At 33.9% G+C, this 14,560-nt stretch overlaps 1 protein-coding gene across 11 annotated transcripts in view; it reads left to right on the forward strand.

The window, feature by feature from the left end:
- The window catches only part of LRCH2 (leucine rich repeats and calponin homology domain containing 2), a 174,185-nt gene that overhangs the window by 66,892 nt on the left and 92,733 nt on the right, over nucleotides 1-14,560 (forward strand). For all 11 annotated transcript variants that reach the window (XR_012515668.1, XR_012515665.1, XR_012515670.1 and 8 more), the window contains 2 exons: nucleotides 5,482-5,530; nucleotides 5,609-5,725. Coding sequence is in view for 1 of the 11 variants with exons in the window: in XM_003935833.4 (XP_003935882.1) it covers nucleotides 5,482-5,530; nucleotides 5,609-5,725 (166 nt within the window). In the remaining 10 variants the exon portion in view is untranslated. The remainder of the gene's footprint in view (nucleotides 1-5,481; nucleotides 5,531-5,608; nucleotides 5,726-14,560) is intronic.

A 14,560-nucleotide genomic window follows, 5' to 3' on the forward strand; every position in this document is an offset into this window, starting at 1 on the left:
ATTTAAATTTCGATGAACTTTATATATTCTGTACACTTGTATTTTCTTTCTTTTCTTTCTTTCTTTCTTTCTTTCTTTCTTTTCTTCCTTTCTTTCTTTTTCTGTCTGTCTGTCTTTTTTTTTTTTTTTTTTTTTTTTTGACAGAGTTATCACTCTGTCACCCAGGCTGGAGTGCAGTGATGTGGGGATGAGATTTCACCATGTTGGCCAACCTGGTCTTGAACTCCTGGCCTCAAGTGATTCACCTGCCTCAGCCTCCCAAAATGCTAGGATTACAGGTGTGAGCCACCATGCCTGGTCCACTTGTATTATTTTCTTAACTTAAATACTTAAAGGCATTAAGCATTTATTGTTATTGATGAATTAAAACATGAACATACACAATAGCAAAGACCTGGAACCAACCCAAATGCCCATCAAGGATAGACTGGACAAAGAAAATATGGTATATATACACCATGGAATACTACGCAGCCATAAAAAACGATGAGTTCGTGTCTTTGTAGGGACTTGGATGAATCTGGAAACCATCATTCTCAGCAAACTGACACAAGAACAGAAAGCCAAACACCACATGTTCTCACTCATAGGTGGGTGTTGAACAACGAGAACACGTGGACTCAGGGAGAGGAGCATCACACACTGGGGACAGTTGGTGGGTTAGGGGAGAGACAACAGGAGGTGGGGAGGGATAACATGAGAAATGCCAGATATAGTATACACCTGAAGTAAAATAAATAAATTAAAAAATTAAAAAAAATGAATGTACATTTAAAACTTTTGATATATTGTCTCCAGAAATTTTTATGTTTGCATTTGCACAAGTAACACATGGATAGCTTTACTTCCATACTTGTTAACACTATCCATTATCAATTTATTTATTCTTTGCCAATCTAAAAAGAACAAATTATATCAAAATGTTTTATTTTTCATTCCAGTGATTAGTGATGTTGAGTATTATTTCAAGTATTTATTGCCTATCTATATGGCTTCTTTTGTAACTTGCTTGTTTGCATCTCTTGTAGTCAGAAGTACTTTTTATTGTTCAAATTTATTGATTTTTTTTTATGGCCAAGATTATAGTCTGTCATGGTAAAAATTCTGTAGGAACTTGGCAAAAAATGTTTTCTGCATCTGTTGTTTAGAGTCTTGTATAATGTCAACTATGTTAAGTTGGTTGATAGTACTGTTTAAATCTTCAATACCTTGCCTATTTTTTGTTTTCTTGTTCTATCAGTTAGTAAGAGAAGGTTATTGAAATCTCCAACACTAATTGTAGATTTACCTTTCTCCTTGTAGTTCTATCATTTTTCCTTCATACATTCTGAAGCTCTATTATTAGATATACAAATGTTTAGGATTGTATTGTCCTCTTGGTGAATTTGTACCTTTGTCATTCTGAAATGACTTTTCTTTATATACTTGGTAATATTCTCTGCTCTGAAGCCTACTTTTCTGACTTTAATATTGTCAGTCCAGCTTTATTTTGTTTAGTGTTAGCATGATGCATGTTTCTCCATCCTTTTATTTTTAACTGATTTGTGTCTTTGTAGAGAAAGTACATTTCTTGTAGTTAGCATATGGTTGTATCTTCCTGTTTTTTTATTGAATCCGACAATCTACCTTTTAATTGCAGTGTTAAAAATCATTTATATTTTTGTAATTAATGATACTTTGAGGTTTGCTGCATATTTTCTTTCTGTTCCATCCTTTTTGTTTTTCCTCCTTCTCTGTTGTCTTTTGAATTATATTTTAAAATTTTTGTTTATTTCTTTTGTGGGCATATTTGCTTTTTGTTACGTTAGTGGTTGTTTTAGGGGTTAAAGTATGATATTTAGGTTATCACAGTCTATCTTCAAGGCTATTATGCTGTTTCATGTATCATGTAAAAACCTTACAACAATACTTACATTTCTTCCTTTTTAGCCTTAGTGTGTTGTCATACATTTTACTTTTATATATCTGTTATATATAACATAACAAGTTGTTATTATTTTTACTTTAAACAGTTACTTCTTAAGAACATTTAAATAATTAGAATAATGCTTTTATGTGTTAAATCCCTTAGTTACTATCTCCAGTGCCCTTTATTTTTTTGTGTAGATTCGTTTTTACATGTACATCATTTTCGTCCTGCCTAAAAGAGACTTTAACATAATTTTACTACTAGTCTGTTGATTGAATGCTTTTAGCTTTTGAATGTCTGAAAAAGTCTTAAAGAACATTTTTTTTTAAAGAAACAGCATCTTGCTCCTCTCCCAGGGTAGAGTGCAGTGGCACCATCACAGTTCACTGCAGCTTCAACTTCCTGGGCTCAAGCAATCCTCCCACCTCTCAGCCTCCCAAGTAGCTGGGACTACAGTCATGTATCATCACACCTAGCCAACTTAAAAAAAATTATTTTTTTGTAGAGACAGGGTCTCAATGTTGCCTTGGCTGGTTTTGAGCTCTTGGCTTCAAGGAATCCTCCTTCTTTGGCCTCCCAACGTGTTGGGATTACAGACATGAGCTATCGTGCCCAGCTCACCTTCATTTTTGAAAGATATTTTGGCTCATATAAAATTCTAGGTTGACATTTTAGTTTTCTTTGAGTACCTTAAAGAGATTTCTCCACCATCCTCTGGATTGTATTGTTCTCTATGAGAATATTCTTCGTTTTACTGTGTCTAATGTGTCCTTTTTCCTCTGGGTGTTTGTAACATTTTTTCTTTATCACTTGTTTTAAGTAATTTGATGATGATATATCTTGTTGTAGTTTTCTTCATGTTACTTTCCTTTGGAGTTCATTGAGCTTCTTGAATATGTAGGTTTATTTTCATGACATTTGAGGTTTTGGGGTCCTTATTTCTTCAAATATATTTTCTATCATTTGACCTCTTCTATTATGGAACTCCAGTTATATGTACATATATTAGGCCACTTGAAGTTTGCCACAGAATGCTGATGGTCTTTTCATTCTTAAATATTTTTCTGTCTGTGTTGGGTTTTGGCTAGTCTTTCTGCTTTGCTTTTGTGTTTACTGGTAATTTCTTGTGAAATGTCTAATCTGTAGTTAATTCCACTCAGTTTATTTTAATGTCAGATGTTGTACTTTTTATTTCTAGAAGTTTGATTATGTCTGTACTTACCATGTTCGGTCTTTTCCTTTAGCTTCCTGAACATTGCTTGGTTGAATTTTTGATTGAATAGCAGACATTGAGTAGTTTACCTTCTTGAGTGTGGATATTGTAATACTATTGTACATATTTTTGACTTTTGTTCTGGGATACAGTTAAATTACTGGGAAATAATTTGATATTTTAGGGCTTGGTTTTATAATTTTTTTATGTGGGACCAGTGCAGCTTTAGTCTAGGAAAAAAATTGTCCCCTTAATGAGGCAAGACCTTTCTCTACTGGATGTTCTGTGAATTATGAGGTTTTCCAGTCTAGCTGGTGGGAATTGGTACTACTCCTGGCCCTCTGAGAATCTGGGAATTATTCCCTCTAATCGTTGGGGGTAATTTTATCCTTCTGCCTGGGGTAGTTTCCTCACATACATGTTCAATGATCAGTACACTCAGATGAAAATTTGAAGGATGCCTCTGTAGATCTCTTTCCTTTCTCTGTGCATTGCCCTTTTCTTTGTTGCTGTGTGCTGTGAACTCACTCTGCCCTTTTCTCCCTAGCTCCAGTTCTGTCTCCTGAATTCTGGGCCTGCTAGACTCTGCTTTGTTTTTCCTCCTAGGCTGTGGGCTGGAAACTGTTTTCATTCAGCAACCTGACTCGGTTCCAGAATTCACCTTGTTACTCATCTCTAAAGGATAATGTCATTTTTTGCCTGATATTCAAATATTCAATGTCATAGAAGGAATAATTTTATATATTTTGCCATTCTTATAGTTTTTTCAGTCAGGATATAAATCTGGTCACTGTTAATCTATCTTGGTCATGAGCAAAGTCTAGTTTCTACATTTTATGTGTTCGTATTTGTTAGTATTTAATTTTGATTGTTTCTCCGATAGGCTCTCTCTATTCCGATATTTAAAAAATTACTGCCTGTATTTTTTTGATACTTTTCTTATTTCTTCTTTATATTTAAATCTTTTAACCTTTCATTTTGATATTTGGTATCAGGTAAGGAATCTAATTTTCTTCCTCCCTCCTCTACCTTTTTTTCACCATGTCTCCTCTTTCCCCTTTTTTGTTCTTTCTTTCTGAGTATATTTTAGAAGTGGTCAATCAGTTGTCTCTCTACTACTTGTTATATAAGCCATTACTTTCACAGTGATTTTAAATGTCATTTTTTTCAGAAGTTATACTACTTGTGGTCCTGTACTCCTCTTCCATTGAAAAGTCTGTAGATTCTGGAGCTAGTAGAAAGAGAGGGCAGAGAAGTCCCCTTTATTAATGGAACTTTTCTCTTCCTGATTATCCATTCTTCCAAATTAACTTTGAAACTCCTTTGTCAAATTTCTAAAACAAACCAAAAAATAGTTCTTGAGTCAAAAAAATTATTATTACAGTTCATTTCAGTTATTAATTAAATTGAAAGAGAAGTTATACCTGTAATACTTAACCTATCCAAAAACCTTATGGTTATTCAAGTCTCTTACTAGACATTTTTAGTTTTTTTTATATACATCTTGTATAAGTATAGTTAAGTTTCTTCCTAGGTATGTTATACTTTTCTTTCCTTTTATCAATAGTGTTTTTCCTAATGTCTTTTAACTCATTATAGTTGATGTATAGGAAAGCTATTAACTTTTGTATGTTTTTCTTTAGTAACCTTACCTCTTGTAATGATATTTTTTTTTGTCTTTTTCTTTTGGATAATCGTGTTCTACAGATTTTAAAAATTGGATTCTTTATCTCTAATTTTTATATTTTTTGGTTATTGTACTGTACAGAAGTTCCACAATAGTGTTAAGTTATAGCAGCTTCAGAGGACATTTTGTTTATATAATTTTCCAAAGGAACTCCTTGATCAAAATTGCCATCTAACAATAGAATGCATTGTCTGTCTTATCTCAACAACAACAAAAAATTAGATGAAAATAATTTCCTTCATAGCCCCTGTTTTGTTAGTGTGAACAGGTTAAGGCCCATAATCAGTAATTCTGTAGGCAAAAAGAATTATTCCCTTGAGCTCTTTGGGATTTAGACAAAATAAATTATTAGTTTTTGTTAATTATTTTAATATACTCCTGTCTTTAGATATTTCACTATTTTAGCCTCTGAGAATTCCTTAGAGTAGACCCATGCATAGGGTATACATAGAATAAATGCATTTTGATGTTTCCCGTGGAGCAAGAGGTATTAGAAAATTAAATATGTTTCTGTCTATTTTAAGTTTTATGTAATTAGGCCAAAGTGTAGACATGAGTAAATTATTTACAATTTTGGTTTTTTTTTTAAAGAAAACATAATAATGTTCATAATATATATTTAAGAATTTATTCTAAATATTTTAATGTATTAAAGCATCTTTAATTTTTTAGTGTCTCAGCAGATGAAGTTAATTCACCATTATCACCCCTCACATGGCAGGTAAGAAGAAATTGAATTACTATTGTATCCATTATTTTGTTCTCTTTTATTTAATTAACAGAAATTGTCTCCTTGCAGCCCTTAGAAAATCAGAAGGATCAAATAGATGAACAACCGTGGCCAGAATCTCACCCTATAATCTGGCAGAGTGAAGAAAGGAGGCGGAGTAAACAGATTAGAAAAGACTATTTCAAGGTACTCTATATTAAAGTTTTAAAATTTACTTTGTAATTATTAGTTTTTATTTTATCAGTTTTGTTTTGAGTTAATAAGGTAGATTGTAACTCTCTAGTTAAATGTAGTAAATGTGTTATTTTGATTTCTCACATGTATGTGGTAATACGATCTAATTATATCCATAAGCCTTCAGTAGTTCAGAGTTATTGAGTAGATAAATATAAATTATGATTTACCAAATACTTTACAAGATAGATGAATGTTTGCTGCACTGCTAGTTGTAGCAATATGTAGTATGTTTTGAAAGAATTGTCTAGGAAAAGTCTTTCATTGGATTTGTTTCAATGAATAGTTGGCAGAGATTTACAATTATGATTTAACTGTTCCTATGTAAATAAGTGCTGTTTATGTAGTTCTAAAAATGCTTGAGGTCAGATTTTTCAATTTTTTTCTTCTTGTTACCTTAGTAGATTGCTTGAGGGTCTTTTAGCAAAAATAAAAGCTCAGATCATCTGAATTATCCCAAATTTCTAGTTAGCAGAGTTTTAATGAAATTTTACTGTGTACACCTTTGTAAATATTGTATTATTGTCTATTTGTGTTTGAGGTCTTTAGAAGCCAATCATTAGAATTCAGAATAATTTTCAATACTAGCCAGAATTCATTTCTGGACTCAAATGAAGGATACAAACAAGCTTCTGCTCCATGAATAGCAAATTTTGTTGTCTTTGAACATCTTTTATATTTCCCAAAGCCTAATTATTATTAGATGATAATAGTAATTTTATCTAAACACATAGTGCTAGTCTACATTGTAGGTCATTTCAAGTTTATATCACTAATAAATAGGATTATGTTTTCTGTTTTCCTCTGGTAGAAATAAGTCTGTATGCACATTTATTTGTTTCTATATGCAGGTGTGTAACATACATTTGGAAATAGTATCATATGACTAAAACAAAAATGTTATATGTCTTAGTGAATCTGTGATAAATTTAAGCCTTCAACAAATACGTACTGAGTCCTTTTAATGAGTCTGACATTACTTGGTCAATATGAGAGATAATGAAGAAACAGAAGACATGAGGAAAAGGGGAAGGACATTATAAGTAGAACCCTCCCTGGTCAATAACTGAAAGTTTATTTACCCCAGCCCTTTATACATCTGTACTTGTGTTTACATTCTAGCATTATTTTAAAGTTTCCCTTTTTAGTTCATTGGACCTTGATCAAAGACACTGAATAAAATTTGCTTGTTGATAAAACTTAGTGAATGATTGATGATATGGGTGAAATTTTAGTAGTATTTCAAAATAATAAAAGAAGTTTGATATTTATTCAATCTCCTTTATTGTAGTATAACAATGCAAATTCCTAGTATACTACCAATATTGTCGTATAACAAAACCAGTTTTCCTTTCTCATAGTAACAATACCAATTCTGACTGTTTGTCAAAACACTTGCACAGCACTTACTACGTGCCAGGCACTGTCCTAAGACTTTACAAAGGTCAACTCATTTAATCTTCATAATGATCCTATGAGATGAGCATAGTTATGATTATTTCTGTTTTACAGATGATGAAATTAAGGCACAGAGATGCAAACTAGTATTCTTCAGGTTACTTTAGTAATAAGTAGCAAAGTTGAGATTTGAACCCAAAGCCTGGGCCGTGTTGCCTCTTTATCTACTGTGTTTAGCCTAATGTCAAATCAGCAAACATGGTCAAACAAACACAATTTTACTGGTTTTTAATCTATCTGTCTATCTTTTTTTCTTTCTATCTTTCTTTATCTTTCTTTCTGTCTTTCTCTTTTTCTTCCTTTTTTGAGACAGAGTCTCTCTCTCTCTGTCAAACACAGTTTAACAGTTTTTAATTTATTACTCTCTCTCTCTTTCTCTCTTTTTTTGCGACAGAGTCTCTCTCTGTTGCCCAGACTGCAGTGCAATGGCATGATCATAGCACACAGCAGCCTCAAATGTCTAGGCTCAGGCCATACTCTGGGCTCATGTTATCCTCCTGTCTCAGCCTCCCCAGTAGCTAGAACTACAGGCATTTCCCCCAGTGCCCTGCAAAATTTTAAATTTTTTATAAGAGACAAGGTCTTACCATGTTGTCTAGTCTGGTCTTGAATTCCTGGCTTCAAGTGATTCTCCCACCTAGGCCCCCCCAAAGTGATGAGATTACTGACATTTCTGGTCCAATTTTACCGTTTTAAAAAAATATTCTACAGTAACTTAAGTGGACCTTTCAAGATGTCTTAATAGAGGCCACAGTGAGCATTTTAAAAACATAATTATTTGGTTTAATAGCATCATTCATTGGTATTTTATTTTTTATAAAATAAACATACCATCTATAAATTAGTTAGAAAGTTATTAAAGGAGATCAAATGAGATAATATTTGAAGTGCACATTACATGATCATCATTCAACAAATGTTAATTTTTTCCTTAATAGACTAGGTGCAAAGATAAGCTTCAGTCACTGGCAAGTTTTAAAGAGATGTGTAATTCTCCTAAATCGTCAAAAGATGTCAGTATTAGGACATAGTAAAATGAGTATGTCACTAGTTTTTTCCTAAGATGTCAAGAAAATATAAAATTGACAATTTCCTAAATTAAATCAACACTACTATTTAGAATTGTCAGTATTTTCATGACTAAACTATCAGCAGCTTCTATGAAGTGACTTTCTCCAAAAAGGAGATTTCTCTTAATCACCTATCTCCGATAATTGAAAGGGCTATTGGTAGGTTGTATTATTGATGTTAATCTGGATCATTAAACAGTAAAATACACTACACTCGAGGTTCGTATCAGATTATCACTGAGCTTGTTCAGTGGTGGCTCTTTTAGGTTTTGCTATGTTATAAAATGTACAGAACTTTTGTGCAACTTTAGCCTAATACATAAAAATGACTGAGGCATAGCATTTCTTTGTTTCTGTCTCATGGTAAATTATTTGTCATGGTTATTCAGTGTATTTATTGTGTGTGTGTGTGTGTGTGTGTGTGTGTGTGTGTAAGTGTAAGAAATCCAACTCTATTTCTTCTTAGTTTCCAAGGCTAGTTTTGGATAGTATTTTTTTCAAGGAAGGGCCTGAAATTAAGTAAAACTGTTTCAACATATTGGCTAGATTATGTGAGCAAGAAGACAAATTGGATCAAGTTAAGTTAGTAAGTAAATCATGGTAGGAAAGTTACATCAACTCTTTTAAAATTCCAAGGCCACTATTATATATAGATTACTTTTCTAGTATATAAAATTTAGTGTTCTTATAGCCAAAATAAAGTAACTATATTTCAGTGAAATTCATTATGCCAGGAAGTATTTCATTAAACATCTTTTATTTTGAATTTTTAATTTTTGTGGGTACATAGTAGATGTATATATTTATGGGATACATGAGATATTTTGAAAGGCATACGATGTATAATAATCACGTGGAGAATGATATATCTGTTCTTTTAAGCATTTATCATTTGCCTTATGATCAAATTATGTTTTTTTAGTTATTTTAAGATCTATGATTAAATTATTATTATTAGTTTATGTGTAATAATCACATCATGGAGAATGTGTATCTATTCTTTTAAGCATTTATCATTTGTGTTATGATCAAATTATAGTTTTTTAGTTATTTTAAGATGTATGATTAAATTATCATTTTTATTTATTTATTTTTTTGAGACAGAGTCTCACTCTGTTGCATAGGCTAGAGTATGATCTCAGCTCACTGCAACCTCCGACTCTGTTGAGGCAATTCTCCTGCCTTAGCCTCTTGAGTAACAGAGATTAGAGGCACACGACACCATGCCCAGCTAATTTTTTGCAATTTTAGTAGAGATGCAGTTTCACCATGTTGGCCAGGATGGTCTTGATCTCCTGACCTTGTGATGCACCCTCTTTGGCCTCCCAAAGTGCTGGAATTACAGGCGTGAGCCACCGTGCCTGGCCTGATTAAATTATTATTGACTATAGTCACCCGGTTGCGCTGTCAAATACTACGTCTTATTTATTCTTTCTATTTTTTTGTACCCATTAACCATCCTCACCTACCCTCTACTTCCCCACTACCCTTCCTCAGCCTCTGGTAACCATCCTTCTACTCTCTATCTTCATTAGTTTAATTGTTTTGATTTTTATATCCTAAGTGAGAACATGTGGTGTTTGTCTTTCTGTGCCTGGCTTATTTCACTTACCATGACCTGCATTTCAGTCCATGTTGCAAATGATAGACTCTCCTTCTTTATGGCTGAATTGTACTCCAACGTGTATGTGTACCACATTTTCTTTATCCATTCTTCTGTTGATGGACACTTAGGTTGCTTCCAAATCTTGGCTATTGTGAATAGTGTTGCAATAAACATGGAAGTGCAGATATCTCTTTGATATATTGATTTCCTTTCTTTGGGGTATATACCCAGCAGTATGATTGCTGGATTGTATGGTAGCTCTATTTTTAGTTTTCTGAGGAGCCTCCAAACTGTTCTCCTTATTGATTTTACTAATTTACATTCCTAACAACAGTGTATGAGGGTTTCTTTTTTTCCACATCCTCACCAGTATGTTATTGCCTGGCTTTTGGTTAAAAGCCACTTTAACTGGGGTGAGATGATATCTCATTATAGTTTTGATTTGCATTTCTCTGATGATCAGTGATGCTGAGCACCTTTTCCTATGTCAGTTTGCCATCTATATGTCTTCTATTCAGAAATGTCTATTCACATCTTTTGCTCATGTTTTAATCCAGTTATTTTTTTCCTATAGATCTCTTGAGCTCCTTATATTCTGGTTATTAATTCCATGTTAGATGGGTAATTTGTAGATATTTCCTCCTATTCTATGGGTTGCCCCTTCACTTTCTTGTTTCCTTTGCTGTGCAGAAGCTTTTTAACTTGATGTGATCCCATTTCTCCATGTTTGCTTTGGTTGCCTGCACTTATGGGGTATTGCTCAAGAAATTTTTGCCCAGATCAGTGTCCTGGAGATTTCCCCCAATGTTTTCTTATAGTAGTTTTATAGATTGAAGTCTTAGATTTAAGTCCTTAATCTATTTTGATTTGATTTTTGTATATGGTAACAGATAGGGGTCTAGTTTCATTCCCTCTGCATATGGATATCCAGTTTCCCAGCATCATTTGCTAAAGAGATTGTCTTTTCCCCAGTGTATGTTCTTGCACCTTTGTTGAAAATGAGTTCACCGTAGGTGTGTGGTGTTGTTCCTGGGTTCTCTGTTCTGTCGCATTGGTCTGTGTGTCTGTTTTAATGCCAGTACCATAATGTTTTGGTTACTAAAGATCTATAGTATAATTTGAAGTCAGGTAATGTGATTCCTCCAGTTTTGTTCCTTATTCCCAGAACAGCTTTGGCCATTCTTGGTCTTTTGTGGTTTTCTCTAAATTTTAGGCTTGATTTTTCTATATCTGTGATTAATGCCATTGATATTTTGATAGGGATTGCATTGAATCTATAGATTGCTCTGAGTAGTATGGACATTTGAACAACATTGTTTCTTCCAATCCATGAATGTGGAATATGTTTCCATATTTGTGTGTCCTCTTCAATTTCTTCCAGCAGTGTTTTATAGTTTTCATTGTAGAGATCTTTTACTTGTTTGGTTAATTCCTAGGTATTTAATTTTATTTGTGAGTATTGTAAATGGGATTACTTTTTTAATTTCTTTTTTAGATTGTTCACTGTTGGCATGTAGAAATGCTACTGACTTTTGTATGTTGATTTTGTATCCTGCAATTTTATACAATTTGTTTATCAGTTCTATTGTTTCTTTTGGTGGAGTCTAGGTTTTTCCAAATACAAGATTATATCATCTGCAGACAAGGATAATTCAACTTCTTCCATTCCAATTTGGATGCCCTTTATTTATTTCTCTTTTCTGATTGCTCTAGGTAGGACTTCCAGTACTATTTTGAATAACAGTGGTGACAATGTGCATCCCTGCCATCTTTTAGATCTTAGGGGAAAGGCTATGAGTTTTGGCTTTTATTATGTTGAGATATATTTCTTCTATACCCCATTTTTTGAGAGTATATTAGTCCATTTTCATGCTGCTGATAAAAACATACCCAAGACTGGGCAATTTACAAAATAAAGAGGTTTATTGGACTGACAGTTTCACGTGGCTGAGGAGGCCTCACAATCATGGTGGAAGGTGAAAGGCACATCTCACGTGGTGGCAGACAAGAGAAGAGAGCTTGTGCAGGAAAACTCCTCTTTTTAAAGCTATTAGGTCTTGTGAGACTTATTCACTATCACAAGAACAACATGGGAAAGACCTGCCCCCATGATTCAATTACCTCCCGCTGGTATCTCTCACTGTTATCTCCCATGACACATGGGAATCGTGTGTTACAACTTAAGATGAGATTTGGGTGGGGACACAGGCAAACCATATCAGAGGGTTTTTATCATGAAGAAATGTTGGATTTTATCAAATGTTTGTCCAGGATCATTTGGAATGGTCATATGGTTGTTGTCCTTTATTCTGTTGATATGATGTATCACAATAATTGATTTGCATATGTTGAACCATACTTGCATCCCTGGAATAAATACCACTTGGTCATGATGAATGGTCTTTTTAATATGTTGTTGAATTGAGTTTTGCTACTATTTTGTTGACGATTTTTGTATCCATATTTATCGGACATTTTGGCCTATACTTTTCTGTTTTGGATGTGTCTTTGCCTGGTTTTAGCATTAGGTAATACTGGCCTTGTAGAATCAGTTTGGCCATATTCCCTCCTCTTCAAATTTTCTGGAATACTTTGAGTGGGATTGGTATTAGTTTTTCTTAAGTTTTTGATAGAATTCAGCAATGAAGCCATCAGGTTCCACACTTTTCTTTACTGGGAGACTGTTTATTACATATTTAATCTCATTGCTTGTTATTGGTCTATTCAGGTTTTGGATTTCTTCATGATCCAGTCTTGCTAGGTTTTACGTGTCTAGGAATTTGTTCTTCTCCTCTAAGTTTTCCAATTTATTGGCACATAGTTGCTCATAGTAGACAGTAGTGACCCTTCGAATTTCTACGATATCAGTTGTAATGTCTCTTTTTCTAGCTCTGATTTTATCTATTTGTCTCTTCTCCCTTTTTTTTCTTAATCCGACTAAAGGTTTGTCAATTTTGTTTATCATCTCAATAAACCATATTTTTGTTTCATTAATCTTTCATATTTTGTTTTGTTCATTTCAAATTTATTTCTGCTCTGATCTTTATTATTTCTTTTGTTTTTGTTTATTTGTTTGAGTCAGAGTCTCACTCTTTCTCTCAGGCTGAAGTGCAGTAGTGTCATGGCTTACTGCAGCCTTGACTTCTCAGGGTCAAGTCATCCTTACATCTCTCAGCCTCCCGAGTAGCTGGGACTACAGGCACCACCATACCTAGCTATTTTTTGTATTTTTTGTAGAGATGGGGTTTTGCCATGTTGCCCAGGCTGGTCTTGAGCTCCTTGGCTCAAGTGATCTGCCCACCTCACCCTCCCAAATTGTTGGGATTACGGGTGTGAGCCATGACACCTGGCTGTTTCTTTTCTTTTATTAACTTTAGGTTTGATTTGCTCTTCTTTTTCTGGTTCTCTTAAGATGAATCATTATGTTATTTATTTGAGGTTTTTCTTCTTTTTTGATATAGGCATTTATAGCTATAAATTTTCCTCTTAATAATGGTTTTGCTGTATCCCATAGGTTTTGGTATGTGGTATTTCTATTATCATTTGTTTTAAGAAATTTTTCAATTTCCTTCTTAATTTCTTCATTGACCCACTGGTCATTCAGGGCATATTGTTTAATTTCCATTTGTTTGTGTAGTTTTCAAAATTCTTTTTGTAGCCCCATCTACTTGAGGAGGGTGGAGGCAAGAGGATCGTTAGAGCCCAGGAGGTCAAGGCTGCAGTGAGCTGAGATCATACCACTGTACTCTAGCCGGGGTGACAAAGTGAGACCGTGTTTAAAAAAACCAAAAACCAAAAACCAAAAAACAAAAAACTCCTAGTTCTCCTGCTGTTTCTACCTCATCTACAGTTACTTCCTCCACTGATGTCTTGAGCCTCTCATCCATGAAGATTACAGTGAATTTCTTCCAAACTCTTGTTAATATCGACATTTTGACCTCCTCCCATAAATCACAAATGTTCTTAATGGCATCTAGAATGACGAATTATTTGCAGAGGTTTTCAGTTTACTTTGCTGGGGCCCATCAGAAGAATCACTATCTATGGCCACAATAGCTTTATATGTTATTACTTAAATAGTAAGACTTGAAAGTTGGTATTACTCCTTGATCCATGGACTGCAGCATGAAAACAGCATTGATCTCTTTGAACATCTTCATCAGAACTCTTGGTTGACCAGACTCATTGTAAATAAGTAGTAACGTTTTGAAAGGAATCTTTTTCTGAGCTTGAGAATGGGCTTAACACATTCAGCAAATCATACTGTAAACAGATGTGCTGTCATCCAGGCTTTGTGGTTTTATTTAGAAAGCACAGGAAGAATAGATTTAGCATAATTCTTAAGGGCCGTGGGATTTTTGGAATGGTTAAATGAACATTGGCTTCAGTTTAGAGTCAGCAGCTGCATTAGCCCCTAACAAGAGTCAGCCTGTTCTTTGAAGCTTTGAAGCTTTGAATCAGGCATTGACTTCTCCCTATACAACAGTCCTAGATGTCATATTCTTCCAATAGAAGGCTGTTTTGTCTACATAGATTTGTTATTTACTATAGGCACCTTCATCAATTGCCTTAGCAAGCTAGATCTTCTGTATAACTTGCTTCAGCTTCTACATCAGCACTTGCTACTTCACCTTGCACTTTTATGTTGCGCAG

Source organism: Saimiri boliviensis, chromosome X, assembly GCF_048565385.1.
Source record: "Saimiri boliviensis isolate mSaiBol1 chromosome X, mSaiBol1.pri, whole genome shotgun sequence".
Lineage (NCBI taxonomy): Eukaryota > Metazoa > Chordata > Mammalia > Primates > Cebidae > Saimiri > Saimiri boliviensis.